At 28.9% G+C, this 25367-nt stretch overlaps 4 protein-coding genes across 4 annotated transcripts; 2 read left to right on the top strand and 2 right to left on the bottom strand.

Annotated features, from left to right (window-relative positions):
* The first annotated feature begins 601 nt into the window (after nucleotides 1-601).
* On the top strand, nucleotides 602-2044 carry LOC116770667 (uncharacterized). The gene is made up of 3 exons (XM_032662238.2): nucleotides 602-775; nucleotides 1093-1222; nucleotides 1612-2044. Exons 1-3 carry the CDS (start codon nucleotides 667-669, stop codon nucleotides 1730-1732), a joined length of 360 nt encoding a protein of 119 aa, XP_032518129.2. The 5' UTR covers nucleotides 602-666; the 3' UTR covers nucleotides 1733-2044.
* A 951-nt stretch (nucleotides 2045-2995) lies between these two features.
* Nucleotides 2996-4405, top strand: LOC133318760 (uncharacterized). Its single transcript, XM_061520959.1, has 3 exons — nucleotides 2996-3141; nucleotides 3460-3589; nucleotides 3980-4405. The coding sequence occupies exons 1-3, from the start codon at nucleotides 3033-3035 to the stop codon at nucleotides 4098-4100; spliced, it is 360 nt and encodes a 119-aa protein (XP_061376943.1). The 5' UTR covers nucleotides 2996-3032; the 3' UTR covers nucleotides 4101-4405.
* An 821-nt stretch (nucleotides 4406-5226) lies between these two features.
* LOC116770951 (uncharacterized) lies at nucleotides 5227-9557 on the bottom strand. Its single transcript, XM_032662596.2, has 3 exons — nucleotides 9401-9557; nucleotides 6505-6625; nucleotides 5227-5763 (listed from the first exon to the last, which is right to left on the bottom strand). The coding sequence occupies exons 1-3, from the start codon at nucleotides 9492-9494 to the stop codon at nucleotides 5649-5651; spliced, it is 330 nt and encodes a 109-aa protein (XP_032518487.1). The 5' UTR covers nucleotides 9495-9557; the 3' UTR covers nucleotides 5227-5648.
* A 5873-nt stretch (nucleotides 9558-15430) lies between these two features.
* LOC116770682 (uncharacterized) lies at nucleotides 15431-24727 on the bottom strand. The gene is made up of 16 exons (XM_061521014.1): nucleotides 24416-24727; nucleotides 23477-23687; nucleotides 23030-23386; nucleotides 22524-22709; nucleotides 22245-22366; nucleotides 21944-22105; nucleotides 21395-21562; nucleotides 21015-21290; nucleotides 19169-19345; nucleotides 18230-18440; nucleotides 17783-18139; nucleotides 17277-17462; nucleotides 16998-17119; nucleotides 16697-16858; nucleotides 16148-16315; nucleotides 15431-16043 (listed from the first exon to the last, which is right to left on the bottom strand). The coding sequence occupies exons 1-16, from the start codon at nucleotides 24596-24598 to the stop codon at nucleotides 15759-15761; spliced, it is 3333 nt and encodes a 1110-aa protein (XP_061376998.1). The 5' UTR covers nucleotides 24599-24727; the 3' UTR covers nucleotides 15431-15758.
* Between the last annotated feature and the right edge of the window lie 640 nt (nucleotides 24728-25367).

The raw sequence follows: 25367 nt of genomic DNA, 5'->3' as shown, positions 1-25367 counted from the left end.
TGATTAATTACACAAATAAAAAGTATTCACTCCTATATAAACATATTGAACTATTTTTGTTTGCAAATTCTATATGATTAACTACCATTCTGAGGTCCTATTTCAAGTAATACATTCTATATAACACTGTTATCACCAACAATTATAATTATGTAAATAAGTGGTTAAAATCGTTATATTTAACTGGTAAAACTTATTAAAGTAATGTAACTTTTAATATATATTATGTACTATAATAATTAAAGTTCATAAAGTATTGCTATCAACAAAAATAGTTGAAGCTGACTTTCAATGTCATTCAATTGTTTTGAATTCTTTAAAACGTTTTTTTATTGCTTTTATTTTACCCAATTTTCGAAGACAAATCTGAGGTCGTCGAAAATCTGAGCGCATTATATATATATATATATTATCTAATATGTGGTTTAAATATATTTATAAGTCTACACACAGAAACTGTTTTCGACTGGCCAATCAGCTATGTTAACGTGCAAAAGGGTAAACTATAATATACTTATAAAAATAGTGAACACAAAATAATGAAACGATGGATTGTTTACATGTTTCATTTGCTTTAACATAACACAACTCAACGCTATTTGTTATATAAAAGGTGTTCGTTTCATTGACGTTTTAGTTTTGAACATTACCGTGACAGAAGCAGTTATGTGTTACAATATGCTGAAAATTTTAATTTTTTATATGCTCATTATATATAAAAATATTAACGCTGCTGTAGCCATATATCCACCTGAAGAGAAACCCGAAGCATTTAGTAAGTTTGGTATCAGATAACCCTCTATAATATTCTTTAGTTAATATTTATAATGATTTTAAATAACCTCAAATATGACATTTAGTATACTCAGTAAAATAAATATTTGAGTACTTATAATCTTAGCAATTATATATACTCAGTAATGTAAAAATTATATATTTATACATTATTTCAATTGATGGACTCTGTACTGTTATAAAGACGATTCTTGCAGTTAATTTCACCTCCTGGATCATTTTCAAACTTCAAACTCAAATTACTATAAATAGTATCAGTGGATATGTGTTATAAATGCTTGGATTTTCGAATTACAGAGGACGAAAAAGGCTGTTACCTTTCTTCTCTAAAACGTTTATTAGATGTGGACGTACCATATTCACCACAAGATGGCGTTAGTTGTGTGGAATATCTTTGCAAGGAGAGTGGTGACACCTATCTTTTTACGTGAGTTCGGCTTGATCATTTTTTTTTAATGTTTTTATTACAGTACTTCCACTCAAAGAGCATCAATTCCGTTTCTATACCACAACGTTAAACACTTATTTGGAAACACAATATAATTGTTTTATAATCAAAATACAAACGTAAACTCACTGCAATATTCTACTTCTTAAGGCTTTAGTCATCCTTGTTGATGACTTTATTTGGAGCTCTTGAAATAAAATTGGTTATGAGGTGTAAATGATTGTTTGCTTTTATATATTTCTAAAATGGCTAGACCAATTAAGATATAACTCTTAAAACCAATTCAAGAAACACCTTTTAATAAAGAAATAGAACTACTATTTAATTATTACCTATTTCTCTTTATATTCATAATTATTGTTTTACAGTTGTGGAAGCTTAGCTGCCGGGAATGGACGTGAAGTGGTTGCTGGCAATAAGACTTTGCCTTATCCGGAATGTTGTGATTCAATTGAATGTGACGACGAAGTTGAAAGCAATAATTGTTAGCAACAAGTGAATAAACCATTGTTTATACTATAAAAGGTATAAATATTATCTTAATAAATTAATTCTTCAACGCTTTTACAATATAACCTTAATAATGATACAATTTTTTACACTATAATAAATTATAATTCAAAAAATTAGTATCATTAAATAAACGTCCTACGCACTATCTACCCAGCCATTATATTAAGAATATCGCATAGTTTTTGTCTGTATTCTCTATGGCCTTAATGTCTTTTGGTACTTATCACTGAATCAGAATTCTATGTTACATTGAATATGGTCTATTTTACTTTGGAGATATCATTTTGGTTATGGTTACCAAAAAAAATTAATATCGTAATAAATAATTTAATAAAGTGAAATTGTAAAAACAAATATATTACTTATTTGATTCTTTTGAGATTATTGGACTACCTTATACATTGGTAGTGTAATAAAGAATATTCGATAAAAAATAAGTACACTGTTTAACGAATTCATTATTTCGAAGAGGTGCAATGCCTGTAACGGCTAGAGCGAGAGTGTTTTTAATTTATACCCTCGCCTCTATTTATACCAACCAATACTCATTGTAGTTATGTAGTTGTAGTTGCACACAGATGGCTGTGCAGGTTTTTATGCAAATGACACCTATTAAATTTAACTTTCCATAATGATTAATTACACAAATAAAAAGTATTCACTCCTATATAAACATATTGAACTATTTTTGTTTGCAAATTCTATATGATTAACTACCATTCTGAGGTCCTATTTCAAGTAATACATTCTATATAACGCTATTATCACTAACAATTATATTAATGTAAATTAGTGGTTAAAATCGTTATATTTAACTGGTAAAACTTATTAAAGTAATGTAACCTTTAATTAATATTATGTACTATAATAATTAAAGTTCATAAAGTATTGTTATCAACAAAAATAGTTGAAGCTGACTTTCAATGTCATTCAATTGTTTTGAATTCTTTAAAACGTTTTTTTATTGCTTTTATTTTACCCAATTTTCGAAGACAAATCTGAGCGCATTTTACATATATATCATCTTTATGTGGTTTAAATATATTTATAAATCCACACACAGAAACTGTGTTCGACTGGCCAATCAGCTATGTGAACGTGCAAAAGGGTAAACTATAATATACTTATAAAAATATTGAACACAAAATAATTAAACGATGGATTAATTACATGTTTCATTTGCTTTAACATAACACAACTCAACGCTATTTGTTATATAAAAGGTGTTCGTTTCATTGACGTTTTAGTTTTGAACATTACCGTGACAGAAGCAGTTATGTGTTACAATATGCTGAAAATTTTAATTTTTTATATGCTCATTATATATAAAAATATTAACGCTGCTGTAGCCATATATCCACCTGAAGAGAAACCCGAAGCATTTAGTAAGTTTGGTATCAGATAACCCTCGATAATATACTTTAGTTAATATTTATAATGATTTTAAATAACCTCAAATATGACATTTAGTATACTCAGTAAAATAAATATTTGAGTACTTATAATCTTAGCAATTATATATACTCAGTAATGTAAAAATTATATATTTATACATTATTTCAATTGATGGACTCTGTACTGTTATAAAGACGATTCTTGCAGTTAATTTCACCTCCTGGATCATTTTCAAACTTCAAACTCAAATTACTATAAATAGTATCAGTGGATATGTGTTATAAATGCGTAGGATTTTCGAATTACAGAGGACGAAAAAGGCTGTTACCTTTCTTCTCTAAAACGTTTATTAGATGTGGACGTCCCATATTCACCACAAGATGGCGTTAGTTGTGTGGAATATCTTTGCAAGGAGAGTGGTGACACCTATCTTTTTACGTGAGTTCGGCTTGATAATTTTTTTTTTAATGTTTTTATGACAGTACTTCCACTCAAAGAGCATCAATTCCGTTTCTATACCACAACGTTAAACACTTATTTGGAAACACAATATAATTGTTTTATAATCAAAATACAAACGTAAACTCACTGCAATATTCTACTTCTTAAGGCTTTAGTCATCCTTGTTGATGACTTTATTTGGAGCTCTTGAAATAAAATCGATTATGAGGTGTAAATGATTGTTTGCTTTTATTTATTTCTAAAATGGCTAGACCAATTAAGATATAACTCTTAAAACCAATTCAAGAAACACCTTTTAATAAAGAAATAGAACTACTATTTAATTATTACCTATTTCTCTATATATTCATAATTATTGTTTTACAGTTGTGGAAGCTTAGCTGCCGGGAATGGACGTGAAGTGGTTGCTGGCAATAAGACTTTGCCTTATCCGGAATGTTGTGATTCAATTGAATGTGACGACGAAGTTGAAGGCAATAATTGTTAGCAACAAGTGAATAAACCATTGTTTATACTATAAAAAGTATAAATATTATCTTAATAAATTAATTCTGCAACGCTTTTACAATATAACCTTGATATATGATAGAGTTTTTTACACTATAATAAATTATAAAAAAAATAGTATCATTAAATAAAAGTCCTACGCACTATCTACCCAGCCATTATGTTAAGAATATCGCAAAGTTTTTGTCTGTATACTCTATGGCCTTAATGTCTTTTGGTACTTATCACTGAATCAGAATTCTATGTTACATTGAATATGGTCTATTTTACTTTGGAGATATCATTTTGGTTATGGTTACCAAAAAAAAATTAATATCGTAATAAATAATTTAATAAAGTGAAATTGTAAAAAAAATATGTTGCTTATTTGATTCTCTTGAGATTATTGGACTATCTTATACATTGGTAGTGTAATAAAAATTATCTTTCCCCATACTTTTCCTCATTATAGCATACTAAATTTAAGATTTATTTCATGAATACACCTTTATTTTCTTTTAGAATTAACAGTTGAAGTAAACAAAATGCTAGTAAAATAGATCATGAATATTCTGTTTTTTTCCCATCCTAACAAAATATTTGAGAATTTTTAACCTTACTCTTAGGTATACTAGGTATAATGAATTTACAAGAACAACTGTAACAAATTTTTCTGTTAAAGTTAACGTATTTAAAAAAAAATGTAATGAAATAATAATAATTTTAATTTGTAATGCAATCAAGTCTTCCCTCTAACCGAAAATGTAAGAGAAAAATCCTGTAAGAAACTGGAATTGTGGATATACTATACACTAACTCTAACTTATCAAAACAAGAGCACTGAAATCAAATTCTGGGCAATGTAGTTAAATGTTTGTCTGATACGAGTATGTCTCAGGGGGCACAGAAATGAGCACAGATACTTTTGCTGCTATAGTTTCTACAAGGGCGAAGTCATTTCCCTTTTCGGATGGTGTGAGAACCTTTTGATTACTATACAAAAACGAATATGTATATAAATTTATTCAGTATAATAAACGTAGAAAGGGATGAGAGTTTGATTAAAAAGGGTAATAATGTAATGACAATATTATATAAAAATCAGTACTTCCAATGAAACTACAAAATAAAATTTGAACAACTAATTTAATTAAATAAATAATAACAATTTGGCGGCAAGATAGCTTCTCGAGTCGGCGACTAAAACATTCCATCTATGACTCTTCTACAAGGAACTCTATCCATACAATGTTGACACATTCGATAATGTATAACATAAAAGAAATATATACACGGACTACACTTATATATAAATAAATTCTTTGATTGAGAAAAAAAACAAATTAATGATACTTTAACGAAAATTTTCTGATATGTGTACTGATCGAATCACAAGTAATGACTGAGGAATAATAATTACATTCAAATTAAAAATATGCATTGTTCTTTCTGTTTTTTTTAGTACTAACACTATTTATATTAAGCTTATGTTATCTTCATCTAAATGTCAACACTGACTACAATTAAGTTACAGTCAGTCTACTAAATACTATATTTTATTTTCCACTTCACATTTGATATCTGGGCAACACTCCGGGTAGGGTCTTTTAAGATCTATTTCAGTTTTGTAACAATTTTGATCTTCTGTGTAAACAACACCACATCTGAAAAAAAAAATTGGTTTAGAAAATGTGACGCTTCTGTAGAGTAAATAGAATATCATTAAAAATAATTATATTACATAATAAAAACAAATATCGATACTGGAGCTATACTATAACAAAGGATAAATATACCGCTAAGTTCATCTTAGTAAGTATGGGTAAGCAATGAGTGCTAATTTTTTTAAATTATAATTCAACAGCTATAATAACATAGCTTCAATCTTCAAGCTTGGCCTACTTGATGGGCAATAGTCACTTTCACCCATAACATCTGCAACATCAGAGTTGCGAATGCGTTGCCAGCCTCGCTTGTTGAGAAAGGAAACATGGGAGGGAAAAAGATGGCAGGAAAGGGTGGGAACAGGGAAAGGGCAACCAGCTCTCTCACTCATCAGACGAAACTCATAAAACGTATAAGAGGCTACATCAAGCCGATCTTCTGTGAGAGGTTTCTAAATCCCCGGTCGAGCCAAAGCAAGTTCGAGCTGTAGTATCTAGACCACAGCTTGGCTCTTCCATCTCTTAAATTTATTTTATGTATTCTATTTCAAAATACGTAACGCTTGAAAATATACCAATTATACCCAAATAAAAAGGTTCCTCTTCAAGTTCATACATTTTGTATCAATGTATTAACTCGTGCTTATAAATAAACCAAATCAATTATAAGAGAACTGAATTGATAAATAAATACACGTTATATATTATATTCCTTTTTTATAACAAGTAACACAAACTTACGAAGCATATGTGAGTTGATAGCCTGAGCATTCTATTCGATAGCACACGCCAATAGGTGAAACGTCCTGACCAAATGGTATGACATCATCGATTTCTTCTATATAACATCCCTCTTTGTGGGCTAGAACAAAAAAAATATATCATAAAACAACAGATTACTTTGTCTGTTCCTGTCAAATATTTAGAGAGGACGATAGACATTAACAAACACACAAATAAAAGGAATACAACGGATTTTCTCATAGCCCAGAACAAATACTCTTTACAATATGCCATTTAAACGGCATCTTCCCGACCATTTTATCCTTAAAATTATGTTCCTACATAAGCCAGCCATATAATTTTATTAAATTAGTAGTACTTGTTGATACAATTTTTTATAAGATAAAATATCTACCTCATCATAATTTTGTATGGATATAAACTGATTTCAATGTAATTTCTGTTGCGGGAATTATGATGTTCAATATACCTTTTAAGAGTCATTAACCATGATGTTATTTGGTACAAAAAATATTGATAAAAACCATCCGAGTCTCAAAACTCACAATAACATTCCAGACGCCCACGACGCTGAACACAAATCAATATTCACATAATAGGTCTCTTATGATGAACTCAAACTGCAACGGCCTTGCTTCAATACAAGGATGTGACATTTAAATTTTTCATTATTTGATTTTTTCGGTTATTTAATTCTTTAAGCAAACCGTGCGATGATTTACGAATGTCAGCTTATTGCGAACTCAAATGTTTGTATTTCTGACCCTATTTCTTTAAATGTTGTAAAAACGCCAGTAATGTCATTGATACTCGCACATAAATATACTCATAATAAAATAAGATTTTTTTTATAGTATCCACTTTCTCTTGACAACAATGTCGCTTTCTAAATTGTTTTCTCTTTTTAATTGAAAATTGAAAATTTCTACCCACTATTTTATTTGCTCAACATTTTTACAAGTTAGATTCCTAATAATAAAAACTATGATAACATATAAATTCTTTACAACTAACTAACTATACAGTATACACAATACGACCTTGTTGTGTTTACAGACAAGAACCTTGACCCCGGAGGGCAGGATTTAATATTCTTTTACAAAGTCAATACAGGAATTTTGAACAGACAAAAATTATTGCATAAATTAATCCTAACAAAGCATCAGTTCCGGATATCTAATGTTTTCTTATAAATGTCAATTTCGCAAACAAGAAAACATAATAAATAGGAACATTTCATTCAGTTCATAAAAAAAAATAACAATAAAAATCGAATACAGAAATAACTGTCACGTCTGGCGCCACACAAAATATAAACATTTGCCGTATTTTTAGTCTTTCTAATAATTCGTCTTGTTTATATGCAAATAAAGATTTAAATCGAACGAAATTTTAGATATTTTTTGATGTCGGAGGAACGCTTATTATATTTATGTTTCAGTATAATTGTTATAAAAAACATTAGTGGCGCCAATCATCTGGTTGTTTTGATTTTATGAATATTTGATGACATTTATAGTCTACACGTGGGTTGTTTGTTACAAAGCTATGCGGATCAAAGAACGAAGCTTATATCTAAGCAATACTGAAAGGCATTAATTAAATTGATTATGGATAATGATAATTACTAGGAGTAAAGTCAAAGGCCACAAGAATAGAATATGTCTGAACATCGCATTAACCTGCTACCGTAATGCGCGACAATTTATGAGATTGGATCCATTGACTGTTTAACAAAATACTTCACAACAATTTTTATGAATTTTATTATAAAAGTTATATATTTTTATATACATGTTATTAAAATAGACTGAGCACCGTTATGTACTGTTAAAAATCAGTGCAATTTTCTAATAAACTAAATTCCTCATTTGCAAAATGTTTCTTTATTTTAATTTAGATCCTGTTGATTCTCGTTAAAGAGGTTGTGAAAATGTTAATTCTCCGTGTTGTATAATAAATCTTATTAAGTGCATGTTTAACTGTAATGGCGATGCTGTTAACAAATCATTGCAATCAAAAGTAATTTCACGCCTATATTTATTTACAAAACGATTCATTTCGCCATATATCGGTTTTGTAAAGTCGTTCGACCTTTGATTGAAAGAGCACAATATTTTCCTTATAAGGACTGCAATAAAATACCTTATAAGTGAAAAATTGCTAAAATTCTATATATTTTTGTGACTTCCTGGCTGAATTTTTAATGTGTTAATAGTATTAGATATGAAATGCTTTTTTTGTTGTAAGACAAATTATAGTCTCGAGGCTCTATACGTCTACCATATCCAAACAAGATATTCTGGGAAGTAATCAACCTGCTGAAGGCCATTTGTTGGATTAGAAGCCTACTTACTCTGCTAATGTGACTATAAAATATTATTTATGATTCAGGATGAGTACGTAACACATATCATGTACACTTTCACGAATTGTTACGAAGAAATCATCCTTTGATAAAAAAAATTAAAACATACTGGTAAGTAACTTTTTTTCAGTGGTTCTGTAGACAAATACACAAATAACCTCCATATTTTTTATTAAGTACGGCTAATGCAGACCAGAAAAATATATTACGTACATATTTTAGTTATTTACTAACTTATTCCATACAAACATGTCTTTGTGATAACATGAAAATTTATCTCTGTCAATAAAACGACGTTGCTACGTAAATCGTACAGTTCAAGGGTTCGATTATTAGATAAATAACGTGTAATGACCTTTCATTTGACATTAAAGATTAGTTTAGAATATGATTGTTTCACTGACTATGTTATCAAATGCCGATCAAGTATATTATTATATATTTAAATTATAAAAAGATGATATATTTCAAAATATGAAATTAAAAATAATATTATTATGGATTAAGCAACCGCTCAATGCTCACCATGCTCCGGTGGTTTGACAGGTTGTTGTGATATCCATGTGGCGCCACACGCCAATCTCACTACCATACAGAGAACCACAATCCGCGACACCATATTTATTCAAACAAGATCCTTCGCTTAAGATACAACAGACGAGACTGGCCAGTGGCTTATGTGACCCTTGTTTTTATTCACACCAGATTTCCTACACACTTACGATTTTATATGCATAATATCGTTTGATATTCTCGTATAACATAATCAACTGCCAATAATTAAATCGTATTACTATTAATGTTTTTTTTTTTGTTTCAGTATTAAAAAAAGATTTGAATGTATTTCTGGCTATATATATAATTATATATTAATTATGAAGCTTTTTTTTAAATATTTTCTAAAAGAAATAATGCGAATAATAATTCCTTTATTTTCAAATTACATAGATGTATGAAATTTGTTTACACTTTTTTAAAACTCGTTAATTATAAAATGTGCTATTATGAATAATGAGGTTCTATTCTGATTTATTAAATTGGAAATAGGGAAATAGTTATTAATTCCTTATTTTACATCAAAAGCATTGTATTGAAACCGGTGTAGAAGTCAGTCGAACCTGATATTTATGATTTTTAATACTATTAACGACATCATTAAGTATCAATTTTAATTAACATAAATGAAATATCTTAATAAAATATATAAATTAACATATTAAGACATAAAACTTGTTCTTACTTCACCTAACAATTCACATCCAAATCAGTTAACTAAATTACAAAAGTTCCGAAATTAAATAATTTAATTAATTGAATTATTCAATAGGAAATGAATATTCTTTTCGTAAATTATATATGTACATTTATTTTGTACACGACAGTCTATGGGATTATTGATTAACATAGTTGGTGTACCATATAACGTTCCGTGTGTGAACAGCCTTGTGAAGAACGCTGAGCTTTGGAATTTATTCGCGGGAAATACTCATGATTCATATAAAAATGTAAACATAATAAAGATTTACAAAAACGTAATTATTATTATTACTACAGTTACAAATATCCGTGTAGGGATCCATAAACAGATAACTTATAAAATACTATACATTAATTGATTTGTTGCAATGGTTTTTCTAACATTTGGCTGTCCAGTGTTTAAAATTTAAATTATTTTACAATAGAAATTTTCATGCTAAATTGGTTGGAGCGGTTTCAGTTTGTTAGTGATTGCATACGTTGCAATTAAGGCGAAAAAAGTATTTGAAATTATTGTCAATGCTTTTTGAATTTAGTATTAAGAGACGAGATAACTATTTATTATAAATAATCTTACAATTGACCAGAATAATCTACTTTAACTTATAATATCATTTTGATGCAAGGAAACGACATTATTAAATGTTATTAGATTATTATTTGTCTTTTATATAAAGTTATACAAATTGGGAGTTTGATGTATCTATGTTTAAAAATATAATAAATTATTTATAAACGAGAAAGTTAAATTAATGAATCTCGATTCAAATAAGAGAAACATGTATGTATTATATATTTATTTGACGTGTTTTGTATTATAAAGGAATTTAAGGTAAACTTTTACATAACAAATGTATATTCAAAAAGCATACGACAAAGTTTACCTTAAATATACATATATAAATATACATTATTTTTATCCTTAACATATAAATTATCAAGCTGGAATAGCATCCAACAAATTGAAAAAAAAAAGTTCTTAAATATATAAAACGTTCTTAAAAAATATCCGGGTTGAAAGAACAAGGACCTGAGATGTTATGAAGTTTGTTACCTACAATGTTAAAATGGAATGTTTGAGCAAAAAATAAATTAAGTTTACAAGAAGTCTGTTAAAGTGCATTATGCACAAAATGATCATTGCAATTTGTTATTGCTAATAAATCATAATTTTCTTTATAAATAAACTTCATTAAAAAATGCAAAACACTCAGATTTATTACATTCGATATTATAATCAGATGTAATTATTTTTTTATAACACTAAAGACTTTATAAAACTGTTTCTTCTTGGCCGCATTGGACGAATCAATAATAAATTATAACCTGACAAGAAAATTTGATTAAAGCAGTTGAATTGTTTCAAAGACATTAGTTACGTAAAAAAATCCTGATACTGTTTTTTTCTCACAAATAAGTGAATATTTTTTGTTGCTTCTAACAACAAACTCATACATACATACGTCAAAAACTCGTTCCAATACTTCATACTGGTATGTGTAGGTACGATTGTTGACTAAAAATTTTATTCTATTTTTTTTTACTGTTTTTTTTTTCTTTCGTCATCCAAAGAAGTGATAAAAGTTTATATCATAAATTTCAAATGCTTAGACTTAATGATGTTATAATGGTAAGGAATTCGTTTGCTATTTTGAATTAAAATTTATGTCGCCTAAGTTAGGGAAAACCTCGTAAAATAAACAAGGTGGCGCCTATGCAGATTACTGTGGTTTCTTTTTATACCTGCTACGATGTTTTATTTATTATAAACGAATTCCTTTCACGTATTAATGTACCAATATAAAATTATTTATTTGTGAATGTTTGTGTGTATTCATAAGAGACGTAAGTAACAAAATTTTATAAAAAAATATTTTTAATTGTGTTTTTATAGTAATATATAGATGGTTCATAGATGTATCAACATGGGTAATCAATGTTAATCAAATTGTCTACAAAGTGATGGCTTAAGTTCATTGAACTATGTTATAGTGTACTAGTACAAAAAAAAGTATATAAAAAAAATCCAATAAGGTTAATCTATACTTAAAAATATTTAAGTTTTATTAGATGATTCTACTGTTATTGCGTTAAAAAAATATCACGTACGGAATTTAAAATGAAATAAAACTAATATTTTCGTATTTAGCATTATGCCATTTTAATTTTTTGTTGACATGTGACATTCCCATCTCAACTGTCCGTGATTGTGGTTGTAGCAAAGCAATCGAAACGTCGGGTGTGTGTAGTTAAAAAAACATTTAAGTCATGTAGTAAATAGGAAAATATTAGTTTTATTTCAATGAATACTCGCAAAAGTCTTAAATCTCATTATGTAAGAATTTTAGTACCTAATATTATTTTTTTCTAAACACAAAATAAACATATTATTTTCAATATAGGTCCATTGATAATATTATTAACTTTTTTCATATGATTCAAAAATATCGACATATATTTATTCAATTTTGAAAAATGTGTTTGTGAGTGGGACTTTTCTTCATATAATACCTATGAGCTTTATTTGTGACGATTCAAATATCTGTTTTATTAATAAAAAGAAAGCTTCAGGTTTTCCTTTACTTAACTATCAGATATACCGATTACAGCAACATTAAAAAGTTAAGAATATTCTCTCTTCAGCCCTTCAAAGTCAGCTGAAGTAACTTATAGTATGTTTATCTAAAAAAACATTGTTTTTCATAAGCCAAACATATTTTAAACTTGAAAATACATTCAACCGTTCTTTTCTGTCAGAAATTGTGATTGAGCCGTTCTAAAGCCTACCCGTTTTTAAGAAACATTTATTTATTCGCTTTCGTATTTCTTAATGCATTACAATACAATTTTAGTCTTTAATTAAGATTGGTTTGAAATAAAAGTATATATGTATGTATATTTACATTAAATGTTTATAACTCACTAGTTTAAAATGTAATATTTCTTTATTTAAGCTAACTTAGCAAAACATCAAAGCCAATTTCTGTTTGAATATAAAATTATATGTTACAATAGAAAAATGTAACCGAGTTACAGTAAAGTTATAAATTCACCATGACATCAGCTATTCAGCAGATCGTCGGCCGGACACTCGGTAACCAAGATTTATTTGTATTTGCATGAAATATTAACGCCTACATATAAACTCGAAGATAATATCGAAAATAATACTAGGTACATAAGATTAATCTTCACAAACAGTATTGCAAGTAAAAATAAAACTTCCTTAGTGTTATAGGAAAGTGTATATTTTTTTTATTTCATTAATAGTTCTCATTTCTGTCAAATATAGAAACAATGACATATTTGTTTTTTTTTTTTTCGTACCTGATTTGGACTTAACGGTTTAGGTTTTCACCAATAATCACGAAAAGTAGAACTATTGACACCATAATGTGGCTGACGCTTTGATTTCTGTTAAACCACTCTCATAAGAAGCGTATATTGTAGCGAAAAATATTTACAGATGGTAATTGTTCTTTTTTTTTTGTATAAAACAAATAAAATATATAAGATCCATCATCTTCATCTAATTTCAGAGTTATAAGAGTGATAAATGGTAAATATTTTTATCATTATACTATTTAGAATATCCACATTACGCTCCAAATGTACTTTACCAAAAATACTACAGGATCTGTAAATAAATCTGAATGGCTGTTATTACCGTTTTGTATTAAGATTAAAATTATTAGTACTATTTAAACCAAACTATAACTTGTGAGGTTTTATTAAATACATCCCGTAAGAGTAAAATATAGAAACGAGTTGAAGCATTATGTCAAAAAATTGTGTAATCACATCAATTTATAGATTTTAGTACACATTTTGAAAATTTATATATGCTAAAAGAATGTAAAATATAAAAAAATCAATATGATTTTTTTTTACAATTTAACCCTGTAAGAAATAATAAGCAATTATATTTCAAAGCTGATTTTTGTACAGCATTTGGTATCCCCTTTGGTCCACTTATATAAAGTTTTCGAGAAATATCTTTAAGGTCTTGCTCGATTTTTCTTAGAGTTCTTTTATCGAAATCGACAATTAAAGGATCAGTGTACACACAGGTTATTTTTATATTAGTTTGTCAGTAAAAAAAATATATACATACCTACTATCTTTAAATTAAATAATTGATAATTATAAAACCGGATTACCTCCGCACTTCATCAGAATTTAAAAAAAAATGCTTATGATCAAACTGCGTCATTTTAAATTTAAGGTATATTTTTAAGTAAGACATTAATTAAAGCAATAGTTTTTTTTTCAAACCTTATTACGAAATCACATAACTGTAGGCTACTGAGTTGGATTTCAAACATTCCATTTTTAGATTTAAATTGATATGCCGTAAAAATAGATATTTGTACCATAACTCGATAAAAAGAGATTTAGCTTTATGAAAAAAATTCAATAAGTTATAAAAGGCTTACGTTCCAAAGACTAGTTTAAGGTACATCGTGATTTCACAAAAACACAAGCTTTAAAACCAAAACACTTTTATCGGCCATTCAAAGAACATTAATTACATACACATATTTTAAAATGTTCATACTCACAAGTAGAGTCAACTGGATTCAGAAGAATATAATATTTAATTCAGATTCTTTAATATTCCTCAAGCCACAAGAGGATAGTCAAGCAAGATCTTTAAAATATCTAATATGTTTTTCCAATTTTAAGTTAAGAAGAATTAATATCCATCAAGATTCCTCAATGCACGTATTGTCACTAAATGTCTGCTATTGTATGCTATTGCACTTCAAACAATCAGTTAATTATGATCATTTATTAGCCGAATACATTTCAACTTAACGATTCCTGAGCTGATTACATGTATCATTTCCGACTGATTGCTCTTTTGGTATCAAAGGCGCCTTTATACCAAAAATTAGGTATATTTTAAATGAAACTAATATTTTTCGGATAAACTACGCTCAATTTATTTTTGTAAAAAACTACATACTCCCGACGTTTTGGTTACTTTTCAGCAACAACTTACGCGTAGTTTATCCGAAAAATATTATTTTCATTTAAATGAATAAAACTCGCGAAAATCTTAGATCTCATTAATTAGGTATCTTGGCGCTCAGCGCCTTAATATATATTTTTATATTCATCACTATATTTCTAATAGTGTTATGTTGTCACCCTCACATTCCTTACAATATAATATTTACTTAGAGATTTCATCTCTTATCAGATGTACAAGAACTGGTAAAATAACAAATAAAACATAGCATTAAATAAAGTTCAAACAATAAAAAATATCTTTTATTTTAGTTAGTACAGAGATACAGAAATGAACTTCCTTAGTTAAATATCTGATAATTTATTAAATATTCCTTGACCTTTGATAATAACCAAATTTCAATCAACACTGCTATAGGGTCTGATAAAATATATCTTTAACTCTTCGTTAGTTATGATAACTACTGTATTTAAAAAAACATATTGTACTACAAAACACTTTTAACAACTAAAAAGTTTTAATAGGTATTATATTTGATGTTTAAGATATACACGTAATAATTATAAATATAAATAAGTATAAACTTACGAACGTACGAACTCTCAGAGACTAAAATTAATATATTATGACGTTATCTTTATTATATTTAATTTATTTTTCAAGCAGTAACCTTCTTAACATTTTACCAGAAGGATTTTTTGGTATGCTCTCAATGAATTGGACCTCCTTAATGTGTTTATACGGTGCGACCTTCTTATTAACAAACTCTATAATATCTGCTTCATTTGCTGGACTATTTTTGTTAGGAACAACAAAAGCTTTGGGTTTCTGCCCCGTTTTACTGTCAGGTATACCGACTACAGCCACATCAAACACACCAGGATGATCTTTTATTACGCTTTCTAACTCTGCTGGTGCTACTTGATAGGCATTTACCTGCAAAAATAAATTGAATATTGGTCTGGTCGCTTTTTTACACTAATTTGTATAATATGTAAGAAAATTTCAATTATTCCAAAATTTTATATTAATTTTACTACCTTTATTAGTTCTTTATATCTATCCGCAATAACAAGAGATCCATCTTCTTCGAACTGCGCTCGGTCTCCAGTTCGAAACCAGCCATTTGTGAGAACAAGTTTGTTAGCTTCCGGATTATTCCTATAACCTTTCATTACGTTTGGTCCTTTGATAAGCAACTCTCCTAACTGTAAGAAAATTTACCCTACATTCGCTATTTAGTTGTTACTCTATATTTAATATCAACTCTTGTATAGTCTCATAGAACAATAGTAATAAAGCAAGGTTCTTTTTATAAACGTGACGTAAAATAAATAAAACGTAAAATATATAACGCTCTGGTGTATAAACAGAGTGTGCAAATATGGTAATCGAACAGAAAAAGTTCCCATCAAAATTGTTGAATGATGTAAATAAATATTATATTAAATTAATAGTACTAGATTCTTCGATGAGGACGATAACGAAAGGCACAAACAAAAATCTTAAGGAACATGTAAGCTATTACACCAGTTATTATTTTTTATTATGTCAATTAAATAATAAAGACATTTATAGAATAAACTAACCTGTCCTGGCCCTAAATTGTTGTCATTGTCGTCAACAATCCTGAATTGGATGTTAGGCAAAGGAAAACCCACAGTCAAAAATTTGTTGCAGTTAACAGGAGATATTGTAGCCAATGGGGAGACTTCCGTTAAGCCATATAGTTGACTGAAACGTACTCCATGCTAGAGATAGAAATATTACTATAATTGAAGAAATATATGCTCAGACTGTAGCGTACTTCAGCGAACTTCAGCGTTTATACACATATTATTTTAACAAAATGTAAAATAGGTGGTTCAAAAAGAAAAAAATTATACTTACACCGAATTTCGCTAACAACCTCTCGATATCTGCTTTTGGCGATGGCGCTGCACCAGAACCTACGTATTTTAAATATTCAAAATGTTTCGATTTCACCTCCTGGTTTGACCCCAAAAATAAAACTGAAAAATGAAAATCAAGTCAAAATAGTCAAAAAAATGACCACATGTGTATCCTATTCAACACTAGTAAAATGTTTCATCTTCTATTTTTACCTCTCATGATTAAAGCATAAAATATTCTGTTATACCATGTAAATATTTCTTATGTCATACGTACCAGTAGGCGGAACAAGATATATTAAATTTATCTTATAATTTTCCAAAATCCTAATAAATGTTTCAGGTTGAAATTTAGGTACAGTTACTAGCTTTAAGCCATTCGCTAGTTTGTGTAACATCATTACAGACATCCCATAGCTGTGATACATGGGAAGATATGCCAAAATTGTATCTTGATTTGATTCTAAAAAAAATATGATTGTCGTGTGTGTTACTGATTAATATTATACTAATAATTCAAACTATTTAGGCACAATAAAGATATTGAATTACAGTAAAGATATCAAAATTTTATCAATACAAGAAGTTAAATATACAACATAAATATTTAAAACGTATATTAGTAGGTAGCCTAATTGCAATCAATTGTATTTAAACCAATGTGTAAACGAATAAAATGTGCCAATAATATAAGGCCATTGATAAAATAAATAAAAACAAAATATAAACAATGACATAATTTTTCTTGTTGCTAATAAAAAAATATGTATTTATTCGACAAACCTGTTGTCAGATCGTAATGTCTGAGTTCCGCTGGATCCTGTTGTACAGAATTAGCAACTATATTTCTATGCGTTAATTCTACACCTTTCGGTAGTCCTGTCGTTCCACTTGAATACAGTAGTAATGAAACATCACTAGATTTAGTTTTGACTTCTTTTAAAATACTTGTGTCAATAGTATCGTTTATAATTTCTTTAAACGATATAGTTCCATCGGGACGTGGGCTATTGAAATCGACTACAATTATGGGTGTACTCATTTTGTTTAAATCCAATGCTTGTTTTATAGTGGATACATTCTCTGGTGAAGTTATTATTATCTTAACATGCGCACTCATCAATTGCCTTTGTACTTCATCTAAAACATAAAAAACATGTCTTGTCTTTAAAATAAATTTAGAATTTTAATTTTGTTTTTCAAAAAATATTCTCAAATTCAAAAACTTACATGAAGTATAAATTGGATTCAGAGTAGTTACAATTCCTCCTGCGCTTAATACTCCCAAAGTTATAATAGGATATTCAGGTATATTTGACAACATAACAGCTATGAGATCACCATTTTTAATGCCAAAGTTTCTCCTTAAATTCGCCCCTAATGTTTGAGATTTACGATATAATTGCAAATATGTATATTTTCTCTCGGTTACTCCACAAACCTGAAATAGAAGCAATATAAAGATTTGATAATAGTGTTATTTCTTTTTTTGTAAATACTTAATTCCATACTTTATTAAATTTACTTTTAAAATGTCCTCCAAATAAGAGACGAAACCTCACAACATTTCATGGATTCACCCTGTGGGTGCCGGGTCCATTGCGTTGCAGGTAGAGGAGCTTCAACAGTGCCTGGGACTTGCGACCCAGGCGTAGGTTTAAGGGACCCCTATCTAACGCGCATTAAACGTTCACTTCCACTGTCCAAGCTCCTCTCTCTACCTAACCAATTTTGAAACGAGCCTACTAGGGCTGCTTTCTGCTGCACGTTACAAGAATGAACTGATGTTAGTTCTTGATAGGTCTAAGTCTTTTAGCAGGTTATAGAGAAATTTTTATGTTATACCTCTTACTCCTACTTCTACTGTGTACAAATTTACAACAAACTATTCTTAGTGAATTCATTGGTGAGTTAGTAATACTTGTTGACCTTGATAGCATGGCCTTTGGGGATGTTGGTTTCCCAAGGAACTGTGAGCTCTATTATCACAACGCGCTTTAAAATTCGCGAATATAAAAATATGTCCGGTTTGGACGCCGTCGCACAAATATATATTGTAAAAATAAATTATATGTACATTGTTAACGAAAACAAAGATAAAGTTAGAAAACAGGAGTTATATTTCCTTTAAACAGATCATATAACTTTTTTATCTTCATAAATACTTACGATAGCTATCTTATCCGACCATCTATGCATATTACTCCAGACATGTTCAGGGATAGTTAGATCGGGAATTATGACATCTTCGAAGGGTGATGATACTATATTATTCACCGACCAGACATGCTTCATTTTACTAAAACCAATCCATTTTCGCACAACAATTTTTTTCACAAATGATTTTAACATCGTCAGTATTATTTATTTTTAACTGAGTAAATAAATTAGGAGATTACTCAATTCGACCGTATATATGCTCTTTTATAACACCTTACCACAGATACGTCTTTACAACGAGAGAATTAATATTATACAATACTGTGATAACGTGAAAACATAGTTGCGTATTGTCATTGTAATAATTAATAAAAATATCATATTATCATTTTCTTGTCATTAAAACGGTTATTCGATAAATAACATATTTAAAATGTTGATAAGATTTGAGTTTTAGAATGTGAAGTTTTAGTTTTTCTACATTATTCTTAGTTATCATTTTGTGTCGTATAGGTTTTATTGGTTTAGTTTTAGTGTAGTTTCTAACACGAGGGGTAAGTAGCAGCATATTGTTTTCAATTTGGTATGAACAACGTGATCCAGTTGATGTAAATAGTGGGAATGTTCCACAAAGCCACAAACAGCTTGTTAATAAAAATAGTCCCCCGAAAATAAATTTCTAAAAAAATAAAATAACAAATTTTGGATTAAGTCTTTTAATTCGATCCAAAATACATATGTATTCAGTTACCTTGCCAGATCTTAAGATAACAATAATAAAGGCCCTTTGATAGTTTATATTTCTCGTCAATTTCCTGATTCCTCGATTTGTTAGACTATCAGAGCAATCAAGTTTGGTGATTTTCTGTTTAAAAAGAAATACAAGGTATCCTCTACGACAGGATTAAAAATATATGCCGAAATAACGTAAGCCTAGAATAAAGTCTAATTCAGTCCAAGCCGCTTATTTTAAATTCAGCGGAATACAAATAAAAAAGCTCAATCCTACATTTAACATAACCAGAATAGGTTTTACTGTAGAAGTCACTGTGATTTTATCCATGAGTGAAATTGTTGAGTCTATATAACTGTGAGGAAGTCTATCGCTTTTCTCTCCTTCTAAGTTACTTACTTACAATATAAATAAATTTCCAAGACCCTTTCAGAAATTACAAAACTTTCTGCTCTAGAGGAATATTGTGAAGAATTTATTAATATTCTACAAAATATATTAAAAATAAAATGCACAAAAAACACAAGAACGGTAATACAGTAGTATCTATTGAAATTAAATTTTACTTATTACCTTATACATAAATATATTTATATAAGTGAAATCATCTAACATGACGGCCCAATGGTTTTTCAATAAAATATTATTAATTACAATTTTTTTAAATTTTATGAATATATAATAATATTATAAGTATCTATATAAATAACTTTTAAATAATAATAAATGATAATTAGTTATAAAAACTAAGTCGTCCTCTTACAAAGTAATTTTTCAGGGATCTCTACTATATAGTGCTTTGGACCTTGGGACGTGTCAAACTAAATCAAAACTTTTACAACATGTTGGATGCTACTAAATTAATAAAAATAATATACTCGTATATTATATTCGAGATGCTTCTAGGCCAAACAATATATCTCTTGTTAAAAATAAATATTATGTAAAACCGCTACCTTGAATACATTATTCAATCAATCTTTTATTACAATGCTTTCATTAATTCTCTTTAATATGTTACTCTAAGAGTTAATTATAAATGTAAATCAGTATAAACATACGAACTCTCAGAAACTCAAATTAATATATTATGACGTTATCTTTATTATTTTTAATTTATTTTTCAAGTAACCTCCTTAAAATTTTACCAGATGGATTTTTTGGTATGCTCTCAATGAATTGGACCTCCTTAATGTGTTTATACGGTGCGACCTTCTTATTAACAAACTCTATAATATCTGCTTCATTTGCTGGACTATTTTTGTTAGGAACAACAAAAGCTTTGGGTTTCTGTCCCGTTTTACTGTCAGGTATACCGACTACAGCCACATCAAACACACCAGGATGATCTTTTATTACGCTTTCTAACTCTGCTGGTGCTACTTGATAGGCATTTACCTGCAAAAATAAATTGAATATTGGTCTGGTCGCTTTTTTACACTAATTTGTATGATATGTAAGTAAATTTCAATTATTCCAAAATTTTATATAAATTTTACTACCTTTATTAGTTCTTTATATCTATCCGCAATAACAAGAGATCCATCTTCTTCGAATTGCGCTCGGTCTCCAGTTCGAAACCAGCCATTTGTGAGAACAAGTTTGTTAGCTTCCGGATTATTCCTATAACCTTTCATTACGTTTGGTCCTTTGATAAGCAACTCTCCTAACTGTAAGAAAATTTACCCTACATTCGCTATTTAGTTGTTACTCTATATTTAATATCAACTCTTGTATAGTCTCATAGAACAATAGTAATAAAGCAAGGTTCTTTTTATAAACGTGACGTAAAATAAATAAAACGTAAAATATATAACGCTCTGGTGTATAAACAGAGTGTGCAAATATGGTAATCGAACAGAAAAAGTTCCCATCAAAATTGTTGAATGATGTAAATAAATATTATATTAAATTAATAGTACTAGATTCTTCGATGAGTTCGATAACGAAAGGCACAAACAAAAATCTTAAGGAACATGTAAGCTATTACACCAGTTATTATTTTTTATTATGTCAATTAAATAATAAAGACATTTATAGAATAAACTAACCTGTCCTGGCCCTAAATTGTTGTCATTGTCGTCAACAATCCTGAATTGGATGTTAGGCAAAGGAAAACCCACAGTCAAAAATTTGTTGCAGTTAACAGGGGATATTGTAGCCAATGGGGAGACTTCCGTTAAGCCATATAGTTGACTGAAACGTACTCCATGCTAGAGATAGAAATATTACTATAATTGAAGAAATATATGCTCAGACTGTAGCGTACTTCAGCAAACTTCAGCGTTTATACACATATTATTTTAACAAAATGTAAAATAGGTGGTTCAAAAAGAAAAAAATTATACTTACACCGAATTTCGCTAACAACCTCTCGATATCTGCTTTTGGCGATGGCGCTGCACCAGAACCTACGTATTTTAAATATTCAAAATGTTTCGATTTCACCTCCTGGTTTGACCCCAAAAATAAAACTGAAAAATGAAAATCAAGTCAAAATAGTCAAAAAAATGACCACATGTGTATCCTATTCAACACTAGTAAAATGTTTCATCTTCTATTTTTACCTCTCATGATTAAAGCATAAAATATTCTGTTATACCATGTAAATATTTCTTATGTCATACGTACCAGTAGGCGGAACAAGATATATTAAATTTATCTTATAATTTTCCAAAATCCTAATAAATGTTTCAGGTTGAAATTTAGGTACAGTTACTAGCTTTAAGCCATTCGCTAGTTTGTGTAACATCATTACAGACATCCCATAGCTGTGATACTTGGGAAGATATGCCAAAATTGTATCTTGATTTGATTCTAAAAAAAATATGATTGTCGTGAGTGTTACTGATTAATATTATACTAATAATTCAAACTATTTAGGCACAATAAAGATATTGAATTACAGTAAAGATATCAAAATTTTATCAATACAAGAAGTTAAATATATAACATAAATATTTTAAAATTATATTAGTAGGTAGCCTGATTGCAATCAATTATATTTATACCAATGTGTAAACGAATAAAATGTACCAATAATATAAGGCCATTGATAAAATAAATAAAAACAAAATATAAACAATGACATAATTTTTCTTGTTGCTATAAAAAAAATATGTATTTATTCGACAAACCTGTTGTCAGATCGTAATGTCTGAGTTCCGCTGGATCCTGTTGTACAGAATTAGCAACTATATTTCTATGCGTTAATTCTACACCTTTCGGTAGTCCTGTCGTTCCACTTGAATACAGTAGTAATGAAACATCACTAGATTTAGTTTTGACTTCTTTTAAAATACTTGTGTCAATAGTATCGTTTATAATTTCTTTAAACGATATAGTTCCATCGGGACGTGGACTATTGAAATCGACTACAATTATGGGTGTACTCATTTTGTTTAAATCCAATGCTTGTTTTATAGTGGATACATTCTCTGGCGAAGTTATTATTATCTTAACATGCGCACTCATCAATTGCCTTTGTACTTCATCTAAAACATAAAAAACATGTCTTGTCTTTAAAATAAATTTAGAATTTTAATTTTGTTTTTCAAAAAATATTCTCAAATTCAAAAACTTACATGAAGTATAAATTGGATTCAGAGTAGTTACAATTCCTCCTGCGCTTAATACTCCCAAAGTTATAATAGGATATTCAGGTATATTTGACAACATAACAGCTATGAGATCACCATTTTTAATGCCAAAGTTTCTCCTTAAATTCGCCCCTAATGTTTGAGAATTACGATATAATTGCAAATATGTATATTTTCTCTCGGTTACTCCACAAACCTGAAATAGAAGCAATATAAAGATTTGATAATAGTGTTATTTCTTTTTTTGTAAATACTTAATTCCATACTTTATTAAATTTACTTTTAAAATGTCCTCCAAATAAGAGACGAAACCTCACAACATTTCATGGATTCACCCTGTGGGTGCCGGGTCCATTGCGTTGCAGGTAGAGGAGCTTCAACAGTGCCTGGGACTTGCGACCCAGGCGTAGGTTTAAGGGACCCCTATCTAACGCGCATTAAACGTTCACCTCCACTGTCCAAGCTCCTCTCTCTACCTAACCAATTTTAAAACGAGCCTACTAGGGCTGCTTTCTGCTGCACGTTCCAAGAATGAACTGATGTTAGTTCTTGATAGGTCTAAGTCTTTTAGCAGGTTATAGAGAAATTTTTATGTTATACCTCTTACTCCTACTTCTACTGTGTACAAATTTACAACAAACTATTCTTAGTGAATTCATTGGTGAGTTAGTAATACTTGTTGACCTTGATAGCATGGCCTTTGGGGATGTTGGTTTCCCAAGGAACTATGAGCTCTATTATCACAACGCGCTTTAAAATTCGCGAATATAAAAATATGTCCGGTTTGGACGCCGTCGCACAAATATATATTGTAAAAATAAATTATATGTACATTGTTAACGAAAACAAAGATAAAGTTAGAAAACAGGAGTTATATTTCCTTTAAACAGATCATATAACTTTTTTATCTTCATAAATACTTACGATAGCTATCTTATCCGACCATCTATGCATATTACTCCAGACATGTTCAGGGATAGTTAGATCAGGAATTATGACATCTTCGAAGGGTGATGATACTATATTATTCACCGACCAGACATGCTTCATTTTACTAAAACCAATCCATTTTCGCACAACAATTTTTTTCACAAATGATTTTAACATAGTCAGTATTATTTATTTTTAACTGAGTAAATAAATTAGGAGATTAACCAATTCGACCGTATATATGCTCTTTTATAACACCTTACCACAGATACGTCTTTACAACGAGAGAATTAATATTATACAATACTGTGATAACGTGAAATCATAGTTGCGTATTGTCATTGTAATAATTAATAAAAATATCATATTATCATTTTCTTGTCATTAAAACGGTTATTCGATAAATAACATATTTAAAATGTTGATAAGATTTGAGTTTTAGAATGTGAAGTTTTAGTTTAAAAATTTAAATAAATTCTTTTTGTTTTTTCTACATTTTTCTTAGTTATCAATTTGTGTCGTATAGGTTTTATTAGGTAGGGGTAAGTAGCAGCATATTGTTTTTAATTTGGTATGAACAACGTGATCCAGTTGATCTTAATACTGGGAATGTTCTACAAAGCCACAAACAGCTTGTTAATAAAATAGTCCCCCGAAAATAAATTTCTAAAAAAATAAAATAACAAATTTTGGATTAAGTCTTTTAATTCGATCCAAAATAGATAGGTATTCAGTTACCTTACCAGATCTTAAGATAACAATAATAAAGGCCCTTTGATAATTTATATTTCTCGTCAATTTCCTGCTTCCTCGATTTGTTAGACTATCAGAGCAATCAAGTTTGGTGATTTTCTGTTTAAAAAGAAATACAGGGTATCCTCTACGACAGGATTAAAAATATATGCCGAAATAACGTAAGCCTAGAATAAAATCTAATTCAGTCCAA

This window comes from Danaus plexippus, chromosome 7 (genome assembly GCF_018135715.1).
Source record: "Danaus plexippus chromosome 7, MEX_DaPlex, whole genome shotgun sequence".
Classification (NCBI taxonomy): Eukaryota; Metazoa; Arthropoda; class Insecta; order Lepidoptera; family Nymphalidae; genus Danaus; species Danaus plexippus.
The sequence above is the reverse complement of the archived record's forward strand: the minus strand, read 5'-3'. Positions and strand labels throughout refer to the sequence as shown.

Coding starts and splice junctions, on each gene's coding strand:
- LOC116770667 (XM_032662238.2), top strand. CDS start 667: ATGTGTTACAATATGCTGAAAATTTTAATTTTTTATATGCTCATTATA. Junction 776..1,092: donor AGAGAAACCCGAAGCATTTA/GTAAGTTTGGTA, acceptor TTCGAATTACAG/AGGACGAAAAAGGCTGTTAC. Junction 1,223..1,611: donor GGTGACACCTATCTTTTTAC/GTGAGTTCGGCT, acceptor ATTGTTTTACAG/TTGTGGAAGCTTAGCTGCCG.
- LOC133318760 (XM_061520959.1), top strand. CDS start 3,033: ATGTGTTACAATATGCTGAAAATTTTAATTTTTTATATGCTCATTATA. Junction 3,142..3,459: donor AGAGAAACCCGAAGCATTTA/GTAAGTTTGGTA, acceptor TTCGAATTACAG/AGGACGAAAAAGGCTGTTAC. Junction 3,590..3,979: donor GGTGACACCTATCTTTTTAC/GTGAGTTCGGCT, acceptor ATTGTTTTACAG/TTGTGGAAGCTTAGCTGCCG.
- LOC116770951 (XM_032662596.2), bottom strand. CDS start 9,494: ATGGTGTCGCGGATTGTGGTTCTCTGTATGGTAGTGAGATTGGCGTGT. Junction 6,626..9,400: donor TGTCAAACCACCGGAGCATG/GTGAGCATTGAG, acceptor TTTTTGTTCTAG/CCCACAAAGAGGGATGTTAT. Junction 5,764..6,504: donor TATCAACTCACATATGCTTC/GTAAGTTTGTGT, acceptor TTTTTTTTTCAG/ATGTGGTGTTGTTTACACAG.
- LOC116770682 (XM_061521014.1), bottom strand. CDS start 24,598: ATGTTAAAATCATTTGTGAAAAAAATTGTTGTGCGAAAATGGATTGGT. Junction 21,291..21,394: donor GATATAAAGAACTAATAAAG/GTAGTAAAATTT, acceptor TTATTTTTGCAG/GTAAATGCCTATCAAGTAGC. Junction 16,044..16,147: donor GATATAAAGAACTAATAAAG/GTAGTAAAATTA, acceptor TTATTTTTGCAG/GTAAATGCCTATCAAGTAGC.